Source organism: Oncorhynchus masou, chromosome 18, assembly GCF_036934945.1.
Source record: "Oncorhynchus masou masou isolate Uvic2021 chromosome 18, UVic_Omas_1.1, whole genome shotgun sequence".
NCBI classification, from domain to species: domain Eukaryota; kingdom Metazoa; phylum Chordata; class Actinopteri; order Salmoniformes; family Salmonidae; genus Oncorhynchus; species Oncorhynchus masou.
Genome location: NC_088229.1, coordinates 44,722,841 through 44,743,039, shown reverse-complemented (window position 1 = coordinate 44,743,039; position 20,199 = coordinate 44,722,841). Strand labels below are relative to the sequence as shown.

At 44.0% G+C, this 20,199-nt stretch overlaps 1 protein-coding gene across 5 annotated transcripts in view; it reads left to right on the top strand.

Annotated features, from left to right (window-relative positions):
* Positions 1-20,199, top strand: part of LOC135504680 (dedicator of cytokinesis protein 3-like) — a 58,111-nt gene that overhangs the window by 27,892 nt on the left and 10,020 nt on the right. For all 5 annotated transcript variants that reach the window (XM_064923460.1, XM_064923458.1, XM_064923457.1 and 2 more), the window contains exons 12-43: positions 101-248; positions 2,804-2,892; positions 3,699-3,824; positions 7,275-7,399; positions 10,200-10,362; positions 10,485-10,591; positions 10,698-10,869; positions 10,989-11,086; positions 11,231-11,314; positions 11,483-11,583; positions 11,823-11,904; positions 12,105-12,275; positions 13,051-13,243; positions 13,475-13,602; positions 14,188-14,334; positions 14,457-14,555; positions 14,657-14,751; positions 14,924-14,999; positions 15,379-15,479; positions 15,626-15,684; positions 15,778-15,926; positions 16,101-16,186; positions 16,310-16,336; positions 16,450-16,545; positions 16,668-16,728; positions 16,843-16,936; positions 17,073-17,221; positions 17,563-17,649; positions 17,941-18,045; positions 18,135-18,276; positions 18,362-18,528; positions 18,636-18,722. In XM_064923460.1, coding sequence (XP_064779532.1) covers positions 101-248; positions 2,804-2,892; positions 3,699-3,824; positions 7,275-7,399; positions 10,200-10,362; positions 10,485-10,591; positions 10,698-10,869; positions 10,989-11,086; positions 11,231-11,314; positions 11,483-11,583; positions 11,823-11,904; positions 12,105-12,275; positions 13,051-13,243; positions 13,475-13,602; positions 14,188-14,334; positions 14,457-14,555; positions 14,657-14,751; positions 14,924-14,999; positions 15,379-15,479; positions 15,626-15,684; positions 15,778-15,926; positions 16,101-16,186; positions 16,310-16,336; positions 16,450-16,545; positions 16,668-16,728; positions 16,843-16,936; positions 17,073-17,221; positions 17,563-17,649; positions 17,941-18,045; positions 18,135-18,276; positions 18,362-18,528; positions 18,636-18,722 — 3,614 coding nt within the window. The remainder of the gene's footprint in view (positions 1-100; positions 249-2,803; positions 2,893-3,698; positions 3,825-7,274; positions 7,400-10,199; positions 10,363-10,484; positions 10,592-10,697; positions 10,870-10,988; positions 11,087-11,230; positions 11,315-11,482; positions 11,584-11,822; positions 11,905-12,104; positions 12,276-13,050; positions 13,244-13,474; positions 13,603-14,187; positions 14,335-14,456; positions 14,556-14,656; positions 14,752-14,923; positions 15,000-15,378; positions 15,480-15,625; positions 15,685-15,777; positions 15,927-16,100; positions 16,187-16,309; positions 16,337-16,449; positions 16,546-16,667; positions 16,729-16,842; positions 16,937-17,072; positions 17,222-17,562; positions 17,650-17,940; positions 18,046-18,134; positions 18,277-18,361; positions 18,529-18,635; positions 18,723-20,199) is intronic.

Here is a 20,199-nt window from a genome sequence, read left to right as displayed (position 1 = left end):
AGATGGAGTAACAGAATTATCACAATGTTCATTCCAGGAAACCTTGGAAAGTAGCATTCCTCATATTGAGCTAATGCGTTGTTGTTGATGTTGTCTCCAGGTCGTATGTTGTTGAATGACTCAAAGAAGGGTCCGCCCCACGTGCAGTACAGGAGACCGTACGGCTGTGCTGCTCTGGCCATGAGTGACGTGTTCCACACCATCACTGACCTCCAAGAGGAGAAGGACTTTGTGCTCAAAGTTTACACGTGAGTGACTCTCTGATCCTGACTCGCATTCTACATTTCAGTCATTTAGCAGATGATCTTATCCACAGCGACTTACAATGTATTTATTTATTTGACGGGGACAATGCACATGAACTAACATTTAAACTAAAGTTTTTTTAAATACTAAGCTGCTCTTTTGCTGATACCTCATACTATACCGTATGTAGCTGGAGTCTTTGTAAATAGGGACACCATCTAAATTAGTATGAGGTGATAGCCAGAATAACTGAACACTGTATTGTGTCATCAGCCTTTCACAAAGATATCTCTATTAAAATGACTGAAAAATGATCTCTGGAGACAAAGCCATTGGCTGTAGTTCTGCTGTTTTTACCGAGGCATGAATGTTCTACCAATGTTGTGTGAATGTTCCCTACCAAGAGCTTGACTGTTTTGATGTGTTGTGCACTTGGACCAGAATGATAATGAAGTGTCCTCTGGAAAATCAATATCTGCTCAACCAGGGCCTAAGATTGTGCTCCTGGTGTGATGTGAATCTGGCTCCCTCTGTTAGGCACCACTCAAGAGACACTCCTGTACCCCCGCCAAGCGATGAAGAGATTAGAGAGGCAGAGAGAGAGGAAGACTGAAAGAGAGAGAATGTGTGTGTGTATGAGAGCATGATGGAGATGACACTTAGACAAATGAACAAAGTTAGAGGACAAAGCTTGATGAGGAGTAGAAGGGGAAAATAACACCGAATGAAGCATTCTGACTCAGTGACTCAACAAATAGCTATAGCACATCCCTTACTGTCTGTCCTCCTATATCCTCCTCCTTTCTTCCTCCACCTCTGTCATCCTCAGGGGTCTGTATCATGTATTTTGGATGTGGCCTAGCCCGACACTACTTATTTCTACTGTGGCACTGATGCTCTTTTAAATGCTCTTTCCCCACATACACTACAGGGCCAAATGTATGTGGACACCCGCTAGTCGAATATCTCATTCCAAAATCATGGGCATTAATATGGAGTTGGACCCCCTTTGCTCCAATAACAGCCTACACTCTTCTGGGAAGGCTTTCTATTAGATGGAAAGCCTTCCATCCAGCTGCAAGAGCATTAGTGAGGTCGGGCACTGATGTTGAGCGATTAGACCTGGCTTGCAGTCGGCGTTCCAATTCATCCCAAAGGTGTTCGATGGGTTGTCAGGGCTCTGTGCAGGCCAGTCATGTTCTTCCACACCAATCACTGGTCCTCGCTTTGTGCACGGGGACATTGTCATGCTGAAACAGGAAAGGGCCTTCCCCAAACTGTTGCCACAAGGTTGGAAGCACAAAATCATCTACAATGTCATTGTAGCGTCAAGATATCCCTTCACTGGAACTAAGGGGTCATGCCTGAACCATGAAAAACAGCCCCAGACCATTATTCCTCCTTCATCAAACTTTACAGTTGGCACTATGCATTGGGGCAGGTAGTGTTCTCCTGGCATCCGCCAAACCCAGATTTGTCCGTCGGTCTGCCAGATGGTGAAGCGTGATTCATCACTCCAGAGAATGCGTTTCCACTGCTCCAGAGTCCAATGGTGGCGAGCTTTACACCACTCCAGCAAACGCTTGGCATTGCGCATCGTGATCTTAGGTTTGTGTGCGGCTGCTCGGCCATGGAAACCCATTTCATGAAGCTCCCGACAAACAGTTCTTGTTCTGATGTTGCTTCCAGAGGCAGTTTGAATCTCGGTAGTGTATGTTGCAACCAAGGAGAGAACATTTTTACGCAATGTGCGCTTCAGCACTAGGTGGTCCTGTTCTGTGAGCTCGTGTGGTCTATCACTTCGCGGTAGCGCCGTTATTGCTCCTAGACATTTCCACTTCACATAACAGCACTTACAGTTGACCGGGGAAGCTCTAGCAGGGCAGAAATGTGAAAATATTGACTTGTTGGGAAGATGGTATCCTATGACGGTGCCATGTTGAAAGTCACTGAGCTCTTCAGTAAGGCCCATTCTACTGCCAATGTTTGTCTATGAAGATTGCATGGCCGTGTGCTCAATTGTATACACCTGTCAGCACCGGGTGTAGCTGCAATAGCCAAATCCACTAATGTTGTGGGGGTGTCCACATGCTTCTGTATATATAATGTATCCTGCTTGAAACGGCTTGATACCGTACACTAAAGAAATTGTGCATTATAAAATTAACTATTTTTATGATGATGATTATAATTAGCCCTTTGCACATGTCTCAGAAAAAGCAAGCAGCTTTGTGAGCACAGAGCTGCCTCCTAAACTGTCCGCTCCGATAAGGCTTCAGCATGTGCGTTTCCCCCCATGCCTCTCCCAGGGGCCCTTGGGCCTCCTCTCCTAGTGGAGAGGAGAGAACTTGCTGTCAGCTCAGCTTAGTGGCCTGTGAGTTTGGGGTAATATGCTGCTTGATAGCGTCCCCCCCAGCTGGTACCTTTTGTCCCGGAGGGAAACGCTTCTGGGACATGCTGTTCAGTTAGTCCCCTGGCAACCGTCCAAATCTCTCCATCTGTCCCCCTCTAATGTGTGTGTCGTTAATGCTTTTCTCCATCTTCTCTTTTTCTCCAGATGTAATAATGAGAACGACTGGTTTCAGATCCACGAGAACATCATCCGCAAGTCTAGTACCAAGTACTCAGCTCCTAGCACCAACTATGGTACATATGATGGCATCATTCAGGACTGTACATCTGTGGGGTCAGTTCCATTTCAATTCAGTCAATTCAGGAAGTAAAAATTGGAAATGAGTCATCCTCATCGAAGATAAATGGCAGTTTTCAATTCTTGAATTGAAATGACAATCTCCTAAATTGACTAAATTGAAATGGAATTCTAGGACATTGTATGTTGTTAAAAGGTGTGAATTACCAACTAAGAAAGAAGGTAAGGTGAAAAGAACATTTTAGACGTGTTATGAGATGTATACGTTACTGGCCCTGTCTGTCCTCGAAGATTGAGTATTGATCACCATGACAATCCGCATTGAGGTTAAGCTGAAGGAAAGGGCTGTTATTATTGATGTTTAACTGCATATGTCCAGGAGATAGAGTATATACTGTATTATCTGTGGTTAGGTATGTCAGTTCGTTTTAGTTGGACTGATAGAATGTCTGTACTACAAACATCTTTGTCCCTCAGTGTTGTTTTTCTCCGAATCTCACTGGTATATTTCTACAGCCTAATGTGAGTCACTGAATTCAGTCATCTTGTCTTGCTCCAAAACCCTTCTCTGTTTTTCTATTCCTAATACCAACCACTTTTTCTCTCTCCTATTCCGTGCTCTGACTCCCATCTCTCCATCCATGCTCCTGCCTCTACCTCCCCCGCACTCTGATTAACGTCCCTTAAATACCCCATCTCACCTTCTTTGTCTCCCCTTTATTTCTCCTCCCTCTATCATCCTCTTCCTCTTTTCCCCCCTTTTGCTTGCGTGCTCCCTCCTTCCCTCCCTCCCCCTCCCCAGGACTCATCATCTCTCTACAGCTGCTGCGGGGGGAGCTGGATCAGATCAGGAGGGAGAATCATGCTGTGTTCAGCAGGTCCCTGGCCATCATGCGCAAACTCGGCTTCTCTGATGTCATCATGCCAGGTGAAGGGTAGGGGGTAGGATGATAGAACCTGGCCATGTTCAGCAGGGCCCTGGCCATTACACACAAACTGGGCTTCCCTGACATCATTGTGCCAGGTCAGGGGTAGGGGATAGGGAGTAAGGCAGGGATCATTAATTGGATTCAGTCATGGTGCGATTTGTTCAGTCATGGTGCGATCTTGAGCGGATGATCAGGGGGCCGGAAAATATTAACAAATAATTTGAAGACTGCAAAAGGACCGCAAAAAGCCCAAACAGATATAATATTGAACTAAAACATAATCAATTCAAAATTTGTACACGATTCAATTTTATTTTGTTACTTATCTTTGAACTCTGCATTGTTGGAAAATGACCCGTAAGCATTTTGCTCTTAGTCTACACCTGTTGTCTACAAAGCATGTGACAAATAACTTTGATTTGATCACATACAGTTGAAGTTGGTAGTTTACAAACACTTAGGTTGGAGTCATTAAAACTTGTTTTTCAACCACTCCACAAATTTGTTGTTAACAAACTATAGTCTTGGCAAGTCGGTTAGGACATTTACTTTGTGTATGACACAAGTAATTTTTCTAACAATTCTAACAGACAGATTATTTCACTTATAATTCATTGTATCACAATTCCAGTGGGTCAGAAGTTTACATACACTAAATTGACTGTGCCTTTAAACAGCTTGGAAAATAACAGAAAATGTCATGGCTTTAGAGCTGATTTGCTAATTTACATCATTTGAGTCAATTGGAGGTGTACCTGTGGATGGATTTCAAGGCCTACCTTCAAACTCAGTGCCTCTTTGCTTGACATCATGGGAAAATCAAAAGAAATCAGCCAAGACCTCAGAAAAAAATTGTAGACCTCCACAAGTCTGGTTCATCTTTGGGAGCAATTTCCATACGCCTGAAGGTACCATGTTCATCTGTACAAACAATAGTACGCAAGTATAAACACCATGGGACCACGCAGCCGTCACACCTCTCCGGAAGGAGACGCATTCTGTTTCCTAGAGATGAAGGTACTTTGGTCCAAAAAGTGTAAATCAATCCCAGAACAACAGCAAAGGACCTTGTGAAGATGCTGGAGGAAACAGGTACACAAGTATCTATATCCACAATAAAACGAGTCCTACATCGACCTGAAAGGCCGCTCAGCAAGGAAGAATCCACTGCTCCAAAACCTCCATAAAAAAGCCAGACTACGGTTTGCAACTGCACATGGGGACAAAGATCGTACTTTTTGAAGAAGTGTCTTCTTGTCTGATGAAACTAAAATAGAACTGTTTGGAACTGAGTGGCCATCGCAAAGTGCCGACCTGAATCCTATAGCAAATTTGTGGGCAGAACTGAAAAAGTTTGCAAGCTAGGAGGCCTACAAACCTGACTCAGTTTCACCAGCTCTGTGAGGAGGAATGGGCCAGAATTCACCCAACTTATTGTTGGAAGCTTGTGGAAGGCTACCCGAAACATTTGATCCAGGTTAAACAATTTAAAGGCAATGCTTCCAAAAACTAATTGAGTGTATGTAAACTTCTGACCCACTGGGAATGTGATGAAAGAAATAAAAGCTGAAATAAATAATACTCTCTACTATGACATTTCACATTCTTAAAATAAAGTGGTGATGCCAACTGACCAATGACAGGGAATGACAAAGATATGACAAAGATTTCCAAAATTAAAATGCCTTGGCGCTGATTTGCTGGTGTTTTTACAGTCTTATGTCAAAAAATAATTGTCCTATAGTAATGTTTTTTGGGGGCTCAGAAAACTGGCAGGGAAGGCAAATAAAATCACCCATGGGCCAGTAGTTGGGGAACACTGAGGTAGGGGATATGGTGTTAGGTAGTAGGTCAAAGTCAAAATTGGCTATATCGTAAAAATGTATGAAAACAAAAATGTGCTTTTTGGTCTTAATTTACAGTTAGGGTTAGCAATGTGGTTAAGGCTATGGTTAGGTTTAAAATCTGATTTAAAAATGATAAATTGTAAATATAGGCGGGGTTTATGACTTTGTGGCTGTCGTAAGTAGTGATGACCGGAGTAGGAAATAGGGAGGGGTTCCAGAAACTATGGCTAGTGTTTCGTTCAAGGGAAGTGAGTAATTAGGTGAGCAAACCAGATGTTCTGAAGGACACTAGTTGGACAGACCCAGTTGGACACCAGACACCAAAATGCTCACAACCAGATGTTTCACTTGAAATAAACACATTTCAGTTAGGTCTGTACTGGGGAGAATGTAGGCGGCAGTTCTATACTTCTGACAACATTTTGGTCAGAGGCTAAAACCATGACCATTTGTAAACAAATAACTGAGGTCTTCAAAGAATAAAGGAGTAAAGGACCATAAAGTAAGTTGTGTGTGTGCGCTTTTGTGAGATGTGTGCATTTCTCTCACATGTTTATTTCAACTTGTTTCATCATTCAGCATTCCTCTTCTAGGCCTCAATTGAGATTTAATACTACAGTGTACACACACACACACACACACACACACACACACACACACACACACACACACACACACACACACACACACACACACACACACACACACACACACACACACACACATATACACACACATACAGTATCAGTCAAAAGTTTGGACACACCTACTCATTCAAGGGCTTTTCTTTATATTTACTATTTTCTACGTTGTAGAATAATAGTAGTGAAGAAATAGTAATAACCCAAAAAGTGTTAAACAAATCAAAATAGATTTTATAACCATATTTTTTAACTGGTTGAGAGAATGCCAAGAGTGTTCAAAGCTGTCATCAAGGCAAAGGGTGGCTGCTGAAGATTCTAAAATCTCAAATATATTTTGATTTGTTTAACACGTTTTTGGTTACTGCATGATTCCACATGTTATTTCATAGTTTTGATGTCGTCACTATTTTTCTACAGTGTAGAAAATAGTTAAAATAAAGATAAAACCCTTGAATGAGTACGTGTCCAAACCTTTGACTGGTACTGTTTATAACAGTAATCTGATTTTATAAATAAATGCAATATCTTCTTTCACTGTAGTCATTTCTATATTTTCCATTAAGCACGGACCTCATAAGGGGTGCTGAGACAGTTATAAGCTAGTGTGTACATTACAGCTCAGGAGGGCAATTTTTTGTTGTTGACAAGAACAATAATGTTTGGCGTCATCGCTGCATCCTTATTCATCATGTTCACACTCATCTGTGCTATCCCAGGATCACTTGGGGCTCAGGTAAATTATAGAAGACAAAAACAGAGTATAATTAAAGGTAAACGAACAATTCCGTGCTCATGAAACTACCATTCGCAGCATATGGCACAGGTTTTGTACTAGGCTTGGAAGGCATGTTCCTCTGAACTGTAGTGACATTGTATCTGGGAAGGCCTGCGAGAATAGTTTACAACTGACCACTGTGTTAGTGCCTAACGTCATGGTTTGACTGTGCCCGTATCCTAGGTGACACTCGTAATGACCTGTACCTGACCCTGGAGCGTGGGGACTTTGAGAGGGGGGGCAAGAGTGTCCAGAAAAACATTGAGGTCACTGTCTATGTGCTTTACGCTGATGGGGACACACTCAAGGTAAGAGCGAATATTTCTGTTGGTTTGTCGTAGTTGTTTGGGATTTTTTATTTTGATAATTCGATAGACTATAACACCATTATACATCCATCCATTTATTTATCCATCCAGCTACAGATGTTGAATCTTTATTTGACCCATTTCGTCGCAGGAGGAAAATAATCCTACAGCATGAGGAATTGATCATCTGGATAAATATGTAGAATCGCCGCCAGGGGGCAGCTGTAAGCAGTGTTTATAGACAATGCACTACCGTACCAACATTGTACCTTAGGGCTCAGACACACCAATAGTGTTTGCTGGTCAAGAATACTTAGCACCTCTGAATGTAATTTGCAAACAGAATGCACACTGATTTTACATGTGGAACCGCAAGACAAATGGCGGTAGTCAGGCACCTACAGCAGGTGGTACCTAAAACACAGCGCCCTGAACGACTGACAGACAAAAGCTATATCCAAATTCTGTGCATGTGTGCGAGCCTTAACTGCAGGTCCACTGGGCACCAGTTAACACACTTTGGTTGTGTTTCAGATTGCTTTGTGCCCAATATAAATAATGTATTGTCATTTTGGAGTCACTTTTATTATAAATAAGAATAGAGTATTTTTCTAAACACTTCTTCAACATTAATGTTGATGCTATTATGATTACAGATAGTTCTGAATGAACCGTGAATAATAATGAATGAGAAAGTTACAGATGCACAAATATCATACCCCCAAGCCATTTTTTTGGGGGGGGAAGGGGGGGTTGTTATGATATTCGTGTGCCTGTAACTTTCTCACTCATTGTAAACTCAGGAAAAAAAGAAATATCCTCTCACTGTCAACTGCGTTTATTTTCAGCAGACTTAACATGTGTAAATATTTGTATGAACATGACAAGATTCAACAACTGAGACATAAACTGAACAAGTTCCACAGACATGTGACTAACAGATATTGAATAGTGTATCCCTGAACAAAGGGGGGGGGGGGGGTCAAAATCAAAAGTAACAGTCAGTATCTGGTGTGGCCACCAGCTGCATTAAGTACTGCAGTGCTTCTCCCCTCCTCATGGACTGCACCAGATTTGTCTGTTCTTGCTGTGAGATGTTATCCCACTCTTCCACCAAGGCACCTGTAAGTTCCCTGACATTTCTGGGGGGAATGGCCCTAGCCCTCACTCTCCGATCCAACAGGTCCCAGACGTGCTCAATGGGATTGAGATCCGGGCTCTTCGCTGGCGATGGCAGAACACTGACGTTCCTGTCTTGCAGGATATCACACACAGAACGAGCAGTAAGGCTGGTGGCATTGTCATGCTGGAGGGTGATGTCAGGATGAGCCTGCAGAAGGGTACCACATAAGGGAGGATGATGTCTTCCCTGTAACGCATAGCGTTGAGATTGCCTGCAACGACAACAAGCTCAGTCTGATGATGCTGTGCCACACTGCCCAGGACCATGACGGACCCTGCACCTCCAAATCCATCCCACTCCAGAGTACAGGCCTCGGTGTAACACTCATTCCTTCGACGATAAACAAGGGTCCGACCATCACCCCTGTTGAGACAAAACCGCAACATGTCAGTGAAGAACACTTTTTGCCAGTCCTGTCTGGTCCAGAGACGGTGGGTTTGTGTCCATAGGCGATGTTGTTGCTGGTGATGTCTGGTGAGGACCTGCCTTACAACAGCCCTACAAGCCCTCAGTCCAGCCTCTCTCAGCCTATTGCCGACAGTCTGATCACTGATGGAGGGATTATGCGTTCCTGGTATAACTTGGGCAGTTGTTGCCATCCTGTACCTGTCACGCAGGTGTGATGTTCAGATATACTGGTCCTGTGCAGGTGTTACACATAGTCTGCCACTGCGAGGATGATCAGCTGTCCTTCCTGTCTCTCTGTAGCGATTTCTTAGGCATCTCACGGTACAGACATTGCAATTTATTGCCCTTGCCACATCTGCAGTCCTCATGCCTCCTTGCAGCATGCCTAAGGCACGTTCACGCAGATGAGCAGGGACCCTGGGCATCTTTCTTTTTGGTGTTTTTCAGAGTCAGTAGAAAGGCCTCCTTAGTGTCCTATGTTTTCATAACTGTGCCTTAACGACCGTTCCACAGGTGCATGTTCATTTGTTGTTTATGGTTCATTGAACAAGCACAAGAAACTGTGTTAACACCCTTTACAATGAAGATCTGTAAAGTTATTTGGATTTTTACGAATTATCTTTGAAAGACAGTGTCCTGAAAAAGGGACATTTCTTTTGTTTGCTGAGTTTATAAGCATTGGAGTCAACATGGGCCAGCATCCCTATGGAAAGCTTTCAATACCTTGTCGAGTCCATGCCCCAAAGAATTGAGAATGTTCTGAGGGCAAAAGGGAGTTCAACTCAATATTAGGAAGGTGTTCATAATGTTTTGTACACTCAGGGTATACTGTAGATCTAAAATATCTTGGGCTTTTTTTTCCATTTTTTTTTTCAGTCAGTCGCACTCCATTCCATAGGCTGCCTCACTATTCTCAATTTCATATTTTCTTTACATCTGATATTAGGCCTGTGTGTGACTAGTTTTGATAGGCTATAGTTTAGGTGTAGTCTACTGTTTGGCTGCATTTTGAATACACTTGACAGCTGGCACTGGTCTGAATTACTTGACTGCCCCTGCATGGTGAGAAAGAGACCATATCTAAATCAGTGAACATACGGCATCTAAATCACAGGGCTCATTTAAATTTGCTGATACGCAGGAACATTTGCCGCCGCAAAACAGTGATCAAATTACGAGTACCTGTCCTCTCTCTGTTCCCACCATCAGGACTGTATCAGTCTGGGTAGTGGGGAGCCAAACACAAGTGAGCACCGGTCCTTTGTCCTTTACCACAACAACAGCCCTCGCTGGAGTGAGATGATCAAACTACCCATCCCCATAGACCGCTTCAGAGGATCACACCTGCGCTTCGAGTTCAGACACTGCTCCAGTAGGTCAACATGACTTAAATATTATTGTTATGAACCTGATAGAAATACAGAATTGTGTATGGTGTTGTCTATGCTGTGTAGATGGTATAAACTATTCGGTAATGCCTTTGTCTCTCCTCAGCTAAAGACAAAGGGGAGAAGAAGCTGTTTGGTTTTTCCTTCACTCCTTTGATGAGGGAGGATGGGACCACGCTATCAGATGAGAGCCATGAGCTCTATGTCTATAAGGTGGGGTCACACAGACTTGCACCAATGATTGCATATAGCAGCTATTCTACATTATTCTCTGTCATTTCTATCTAACACGTGTCTATGTTGTGCCTCTGTTCCCCAGTGTGATGAGAATACAACGTTCAGTAACCAGGGCCTGTACCTGAGCATGCCCTGCTGTAAGGAGGACTTCAACAGCTGCCCCAACCTGCCCTCCACCCTGCCCTTCCAGAGGAACCCCAAGGAGACGTTCTGGGTCTCCACACAGCTTTGCTCCACCAAGCTCACCCAGAACGGTATGGCCAACTCACTACACTGTGCATCTCACCACACTCACACAGCGCTATAACAGAGCTTTGACTGTCCTAGCCTCAGCCATTAGCCAGAGCTTTACATGTATTTCTCTTTATTCCAGTGGACCTCCTGGCCCTACTGAACTGGAAAGCCCACACTGACCGGGTGTTGGACATCCTGGGCAGACTACGCCATATCAATGGAGAGGAGATTGTCAAGGCAACACTCTTTTAGTCAATCAATACATGCATCTAGGAAAAACCCCTCTTGACAGTTTGGCCAAACACTAACATATCTGTGACTAGACATATTTATGGGGAACTATGATGATGAAATGATTGAGCTGGCTCCTCTCTCCTGCAGTTCCTACGAGATGTCCTGGATACACTGTTTTGTCTCCTGGATGACAACACCGATAAATACGGACCACTGGTTTTCCAGTCATTGGTAGGTCAAGATGGAGAGATCAACCTCATTCAATGTAATGGAATATTGTGTATGTGTTACTTCACGTGTGAATGCCTGCATGTGTGTGACTACATCATAATCTAATTTTCTCCATTATGGCTAAAACCTATCTTTTGTTTTCCTCTCTGTCTGTCTTTTTGCCCTCAGGTGTTTATCATCAACCTTCTCAGGGACAGTCGTTTCTACCACTTCCGGCCTGTTATGGAGGCCTACATACAGAACCACTTTGCAGGAGCTCTGGCCTACAAGTAATGTGCCACGTATACCATTTAAACTGCTTCTATTGTTTGAGTGGTCTTGATGTCAGTATCATGTAGCTGAGTGGAAGCCAGAGCAGTTTTTGTTTTGCTCATAACGTATTATACAAAATTTGTCTTGCTCTCTGCAATAATACAGAAATATAGTATGACGCTATTGTGCATTTTGTTTGTCTTATATGGCCATGGGATCCCCCATGTTTTACACACTTTACTCTGTCTTCTTGTAGAGAGCTAATCCGCTGTCTGAAGTGGTACATGGACCGCTCTGCTGAGGTTGTCAGACAGGACCACATCCAAGAGGCCATGAAGGTAAAGCTCACATCGGGACATGAGAGGAGGTCTGGACAAACCTTCAAACGGTTACACTCCCAACATGCTTTTCTTTACCAAACATGCAACATATAGATGAAAGGAAATATGACTTGACACAACACAACAGAACACATCATTTAAACAAATGGTATTTTACAGGTAATTGTAACTTGTTCCGTCCTCTGTCCACCCTGCAGGCTTTGGAGTACCTGTTTAAGTTCATTGTCCAGTCTCGAATCCTGTACTCGCGGGCGACCTGTGGTATGGAGGAGGACCAGTTCAGAGCCAGCATCCAGGAACTCTTCCAGTCCATCCGCTTTGTGTTGAGTCTGGACAGCCGCAGCTCTGAGACCCTCGTCTTCACACAGGTCAGAACATCAAACCATCATGTCTGTCTGTATATAACGTAGCTTGTCTTTATGCCAGAAGGCTGAAATGTTATAGTTCTTGACCTTGGGTATTGTCCTCCTCTTCTACATAGAAGACCGGTCAAAATGCACTGATTTGTCTATCTGTTGCTTGCATGTAATGCATTTGTCATTTGTATAATTGTATTTTTGCTCTGATCCCTCCTTTTACTGTTGGCCCATCCTTGGCTTGCTCTTGGACAGTTTAGGGGTGTGATCAACTGCATGCCTTTCTATGGTAGTTATGCTCCAGCGGTCTCTCCTGTCTCAGTAAGTCACAGTGCCACCTTGTGTTGGTGACCCAGTGCAGCAGTTGCTCTCTGTCAGCTTGTGAACCTCCCTCAATCAGATATGCGTCACACTGCCAGGTCCATACTTGAGAACTCTTGCTGAAACCGGAGGCTTAGACCTTTTGTATAAAACGGCTACCTCCGGTTTATACATATACAAAACCTCCGGTGTACGCAAGAGTTTGTGAGTATGGACCCGCCCTGTTTCTGTCTTCTTTTTATAGGACATTTTATGATTTGTCTCTTTACTCACCCTGTATGGATGTAACTATAACTACCTTTCCGATGGCATAGTGTCATTTATAGAATAGAGGAATACGAATGATCTAAAGACCTGCTCCTCTCTCTCTGCCCTTCTCTCTTTGTCGCTGTCTCCCTCTGTCTGTCTGTCGGTTCCTCTATCTCCCTCTCACTCCCTTCGTCTCTCTTCCACTTGACCCTGTCAGGCGGCGTTGTTGAACAGTTTCCCAGACATTTTTGATGAGCTGCTGCAGATGTTCACAGTGCAGGAGGTGGCTGAGTACGTCCGGGGCACGCTGGGGAGCATGCCCAGTACGGTGGACATCGGCCAGTCTATGGACGTGGTCAAACTGCAGTCCATCGCCCGCACCGTCGAGAGTAGGCTCTTCTTCTTCCCTGGTAAGACTACCGGACAACTTAACTTACACTAAATGTGTCTGTGAACACTTTATTGCTCCCAAAGTGGGAATTTAATAGATGGTGTAACTGGGTCAAAAAAATCTAAAGGTCAAGGGTTAAAACTGGTTAAATATCTTTCTACATTTGATCCTTCACTTTCTCCCCTTCTCACTCGCTCTCCATACTCCCTCCCACTCTCTCCCCCTCTCCATCCTTCTCTCCCCCTCTCAGAGTCTCGTAGTATCTTGCTGCCGGTGGTCCTGCATCACATCCACCTGCACCTACGCCAGCAGAGGGAGCTGCTGATCTGCTCAGGAATCCTCACCAGCATCTTCTCCATCATCAAGACCAGCTCTATGGTATATCACCACTGAATCTACTGTAACTGTAAGGGTTGGAAGAATATGCCCTTAACTACAGATCAAGGATCAGATTACACTACCCCCAGGCCTAATCATTAGGGGGATTCATGTCATCCGGGGGATTCAATTATATCTGACCCTGTATCAGTGGTTTGCGGCTACTTTTCTGTGCCATAACTGGTTACTAGTACATCTGCTGTACCTAGTAATCCTAGCTAAACATTTTTTTAAATTTCCTGTTTCAAATGGAATTAAATATGAGACGACTGAGTAGTTGGTCTAACGTTATACACTGCCAAGGCTTGTTAAGGCAAGCATAACACCATGTCATTGTTTAGACATTATTGTCAAGGCATTATTATGTAGGGCTTCATGTTGAGGGATGCATTTATCTTTTAAATGGTCTGTCAAGCAGCTTATGCAAATACATTAATTATTCATTAAATTCCCTGTCTCTCTTCTTCTCTACCTCTGCCACTGCTCATCGCTCCCACCATTTTGTCTCCCCTTCTATCTCTGTCTTCACCTGTCTCCTCCATGACTTCTCTCCTTCTGTCTGTTTCTTTCTCCCTCTCTTCCTAGGAGTCTTCTGTGCAGGAGGAGGTAGAGATGATGGTGGAGAGCCTGTTGGATGTTCTGCTCCAGACTCTGTTGTCCATCATGTCCAAGTCTCAGTCTCTGGAGACAGCTAGGGGGCAGCGCTGTCCCCAGTGCACCGCTGAGATCACGGTCAGCGATTCTCCTCTCCTACCCTGTCTGTCTGGATCTTTATTCACTACATGGAACAGACACTGTATATATTTCATGATTCATGTAACCTCTCTAATATGGGTGGGTTTCTGCCTGTCCAGGGGGAGTATGTGTCCACTCTGCTGTCTCTACTCAGACAGATGTCAGAGATCCACTTCCACCACCTGCTCAACAACTTCCACAGCAAAGAGGAACTCAAGGTGAGTGCTGCTGTGTCAGTCTTAGTCTGACAGAGGAACTTGGGGTTGAGCTATAGTATGTAGATCATGTACCCAACACCAGCTAATTCATTGTCTTCCAGGAGTTCCTGTTGAAGATCTTCTGCGTGTTCCGGAACCTGATGAAGCTCACCATCTTCCCCCGAGACTGGAGTGTCATGCGGCTACTGACCAGTCAGTAAGTCTGACTCAGATGACCTATAACACTGCCTTCATATTGCCTCCTATATGAGATAAGGGAACATATCCAACCATGAGATGACACTCTCCTGACTCTGATCGCATGTGACATTAGTGTAGCTGTTCCGTCATCTATATTTATCATAATGTTTTGCTGTTTCCTTCTGCAGTGTCATAGTGGCGACAACACAGTACCTGTCTCCAGCGTTACACAAGAACTTCTCAGAGGCGGATTTTGACTTCAAGGTGTGCCTCTGTAGAGAAACGAGAAATGTCATGTTGAACAAGAGCAGCAAGCAAGTAAACAAGAGAGCCTTCAATATCCCGGAGAAGTCAACCCCGAACCTGCTGCTCTTTCCATGTCTTTCTCTGTTTACGAAGGGCTGTCTTTATTTCTGTACATGGTTTCCTAACTACAGTATGCTGTTTTTCTCTGATCTGTTTCCAGTCCAATGTGGCTGATTATTATTTTTTTGTCCAACCTGGATTTATGCCTAGAGGGAAACTACGGAAATGCAAAACCTGATGGTGACCTAAGGGGCCAATAAAAAGGTGTATACAGTAGTTAGAACTTTATTGGAATCAAAATACGAGTTGATGTTTGTATGTGTGTTCTCTGTACCAGGTGTGGAATTCCTTCTTCAGCCTGACGGTCCTGTACATCAACCAGCCCAGTCTGCAGTTGGAGCCCTTGACCCAGGCCAAGAGGAAGAAAGTCCTGGACAAGTAAGGACCTCTGTTCAATGTCCATCAATTATATCCTGAAACACTCTGGAAATATATAGTTTATAGACATATTTCCCACATCTACCTATGTGTGGTCACTCAGTAGTTAGTATTCTCCACATTCTCCCCATGTACATTCTCTGCAGGTATGGAGATATGAGGGTGATGATGGCCTATGAGCTCTTCAGCATGTGGCAGAAGCTTGGTAAGATAACACTACATTCATAATCAACTGTCTTGTTGTTCTAGCCTTCAAGGATAATGTCGTGTGTGTTTCTAACATCTCTGTGTGCGCTAGGTGAGAATAAGCCTCACTTTATCCCTGGAATGATGGGTCCGTTCCTGGGAGTGACGCTGGTGCCTCAGAGCGAAGTCCGGAATATCATGATCCCCATCTTCCATGACATGATGGACTGGGAGCAGAGGAAGAACGGCAACTTTAAGCTGGTCAGTACTGTCCCCTGCTGCGTGACACCACTCATCCTTTGTAGGCCTTGTATTACTACAGGTTATCACCCAATATCAGAACTATGTTATGAATCTATGATTTTACTGCTATAAGTGTATAGGAAAAATGTTGTGGTGATTGATTGCTTATACACCAACTTCTATGTTGTGTAGGTGGAAGCAGAGTTGATGGACAAGCTGGAGAGTATGGTGGCTGATGGGAAAGGGGACGGCAATCACAGAGAGCTCTTTGGCCTGCTGTAAGCACCAACAACCTCCATCTTCTATTCATACTCAGTGCCAAATTGTTACTTGAGTGTGCTGCACTACTGTTATTTTCTATGCTTCTGACTTCTCTTGGGTCTTTCTGCTGTGCCATTCAGGACCCAGTTGTTTGGGCCTTACCCCAGGTAAGTTATAGCTCTACCACTATCACGGTCCTTTCAAACATACCAGTGCTTACAGTTCCATGTCCAATGTTACTGTGCATATAACATAGAACTTGTCTGTCTCTGTCTTTTAGCCTACTGGAAAAAATTGAGCAGGAAACATGGAGAGAGACAGGCATTTCGTTTGTCACCTCCGTCACGAGACTGATGGAGCGCTTGCTAGACTACAGGTGTTATTACTACTGATCGACTGGATTACAGATTACAAACAACATGTTAATATCCTAACTTTGACTATTGATACAGGGATGTACTGTAGAGATGGGACTTTACAAACCTGCTCTGCTTTTAGGGACTGTATGAAAGGAGATGAGATGGAGAACAAGAAAATGGGTGGTTCTTCCAACCTCATGGTGAGGCATTTGATGTGTTTGAACCTTGACAGTACCTCAGTTATGGCCAGATAATAATACCTGTGTGTGCTACAGTATGTCCATGTGTTGCTTCCATTTGTCTGTCCTCCCCAGAACTTCTACAAGTCAGAGATCAACAAGGAGGACATGTACATCCGCTACATCCACAAGCTGTGTGACCTGCACCTGCATGCAGAGGACTACACAGGTAACTGGTTGGGATGTATATAACACGTTCAACGTGCTCACACTGCATAGAACCCTGTGATCGTTAGGACTACCATGTGAAGTCAATGATGGTTCATCGTGGTGACCTTTGACCTCTGTGTCCTCCCCACCACCAGAGGCAGCATTTACCTTGCTGCTGTACTGGGAGCTGCTGCACTGGGAGGACCGACCCCTCAGAGAGTTCCTCCACTACCCCACACAGAGCGAGTGGCAACGCAAAGAGGGCCTCAGCCGCAAAGTGCTCCACTACTTTAACAAGGGAAAGGCAAGCCAAGCTAAATCAAGTCAAGCTAAGTTAAACAAAAAGGGGAATGCAAGTCAGGCTATGTCCAGTCACTTTGGGTAGTGTTTCATGTGAGACACTCAAATCAAACATATTATTTTACCTAAGTCCCACATGGGTCTACTTAGAAACATCTCAAGTCAGAATCTCAAGTCGAAACACTTCTTGATGTACATGATGTCGTTGATGGCTGTTCAATTCTGGAAATCCAACATTTTCCCCTTCAAATCCTCCTGAGAATGATGTTCAATAGACAGGATATTGTAAACATGTATTGAGAGATTCCATATGTGTGAGATCTCGGTCTGTTTATCTCTTTCCAGTGTTGGGAATATGGAATATCACTCTGCCGGGAACTGGCTTTCCAGTATGAAACCTTATATGACTACCAGAGCCTGAGCTGGATACGGGTGAGTCTGTCTGACAACCCAGCACTGTATGCCTTCTCTCTGTCTCTCTCTGTCTCTGTCTCTCTCTACTTTATCCCCCAGTGACTACTCATCATCACGAAGATGGAAAGTAAGTAGAATGGAATTGAATATAAATTCCTCACAATGTGGAAATGTATTCACATTGCAATAGACTGACGAATTACCCAAAATCTTACGAGCCCTATGATCAAGGGAACCTCATTGATGTGGGTTGCTGATAAAAGCTCAAGATGCTCTTAGAGTTGAATCAAGTCTTTTTGTATTTTATAGAAAATGGAGGCTGCGTACTATGACAACATCATAGAACAGCAGAGGATTGAACCAGAGTTCTTTAGGATGGGCTTCTATGGCAGGAAGTTTCCTTTTTTCCTCAGGGTGAGATGAACACACACACACAATCTTTTATCTAAATGATATTGAATTGGTTTTACGTATCAGTTGGATGGCAACCCTTCTCTCTCCAGAATAAGGAGTTTGTTTGCCGGGGATATAACTATGAACGACTGGAGGACTTTCAGCAAAGGATGCTGGGAGAATTCCCACATGCCATTGCCATGCAGCACCCCAACCAACCAGATGACGCCCTCCTACAAAGTGATGTTCAGTGTATCCTAACCATGGTCAATGTGTTGTGGCTGTCAACTCAACTGTCAGTATATTTGGGTGTGTTTTCCTTAACGCCTGGCCTCAGACCTGCAGATCTATGCGGTTACCCCAGTGTCAGACATCACTGACGTGCCTCAGCTGGAGCGCGTACCCGAGAGGATCAAAAGCTTCTACCGCATTAACAATGTCACTCGCTTTCACTATGACAGACCCTTCCACAAGGGACCCAAGGACAGGGAGAATGAGTTCAGGGTATGTGTGTGTGTGTGGAAGGAATTAGAATAGAATGTCACTAAAATTGTCTGTTGATACATGCTGTGTATAATTACTATACAGAAGTGTTTTGTGTGTGTCTTCAGAGCCTGTGGATCGAGAGAACCACCCTGATTCTGTCTCGTCCTCTCCCTGGCATCTCCCGCTGGGCTGAGGTGGAGAGGAGAGAACTGGTGAGGAGCACTGGCGTCATAAACTGTCATCTCACACTGTGACATCAGACGCCTCAGGGAAACGATGCAAGCGAGTGCATGATTTGTGTCGAATCAAAATCTAAGTTTATTGGTCGCGTACACCAGTGGAGGCTGGTGACTTAAAAGGAGGATGGGAGACCCACGGTATAGGAGCGGACCGTACGGAGTCGACAAAGTGTGTTTTTCTAAAATCGTCGAAGACTAATTATTTTTAACTAAAGCATTTAATAAAGACATTTTATAGTACAATATTATGGGGAATGGGAATGAGAGGGCTACTTGCAGTGTTGGGAAGGGATCAGAGCAGTGATTGAATGAGGGTATGAGGCATGAGTTGAGGTGTTCAGAGTCTCGGACTTCAGTGCAGAACAGGGGTTGAGATGTTCATAGGCTTCAGTGCAGGACAGGCTCATCATGGATGGATGGTGTTGAAGAGGTCAACTCTTCCACTGAGAACAGGACTTGACTGGGAAGACAAAAAAACAATAACACGACACATGACACAGTTAGACAATAGAGCTAAGAATGAGTTAGTCCAAGCAAGGAGTAAAATCATTTACGTGTGTAATAATGTGATAGTTTTTGTGTACAGTAATGAGAGACAATTGACCGGTTTGCTCACAATGCTTGGAGAGGAAACAATGAATGTGTCAGTGGATGAATCAAGCCCTGATCATCCATGTACCTGACGATAACTGACAACTGCGAGCAGACTGTGGTGGGGAATTTTTTTCCCACTGGGGCCTGGAGTTTTTCCTTGTCTGCTAATACATATGTCCCACATGGGTCTACTTAGAAACATCTCAAGTCAAAGAATTACTTTCTTTGCTTTCTCCCTGGCATATTACATCATTTACGTTCTCCCTGGCATATTACGTCATCTGCTTTCTCCCTGGCATATTGCGTCATTTGCTTTCTCCCTGGCATATTACGTCATCTGCTTTCTCCCTGGCATATTACGTCATTTATGCAGCAGCATACAATACATTTTTGGACTCACTGTTGTGCTGTGCTCATTTGAACAGGAAGGTGGCGCTGTGGTCCTTGTGGGCAAATTTTGTCAGGAAACTTTGTCATCAAAGTCGAGCATTTTCTGGATTTATGGTTCTTCCAAGACAACTAGGAGCTCAAAAAAGGCTGAATCATAACGTCAGTGATCTTCAGGTCAGCGCTATAGAAAGAGGCCCAAGTTCCCAACTTGGAATTCCGAGTTGGATGTATTTTCTCAGTCTGAGTTTTTTTCAGAGACACAGTTGTGGCAGAAGTCATGCTGGATTGACAGCATGGCCTATGTATTCAACCTTTTCTGGCACATGGTGTTGCGTGTGAATGTTTATCCTTTTAAGCTTGGAAAAGAGTCCCTTAAACCCAGACTTGGACCACACACCCTCTTCACCAAATAGCAGGCAGCGGAAGCAAGATAGTGATTGCTTTGCAACGCCTGCAGCTGATTCCA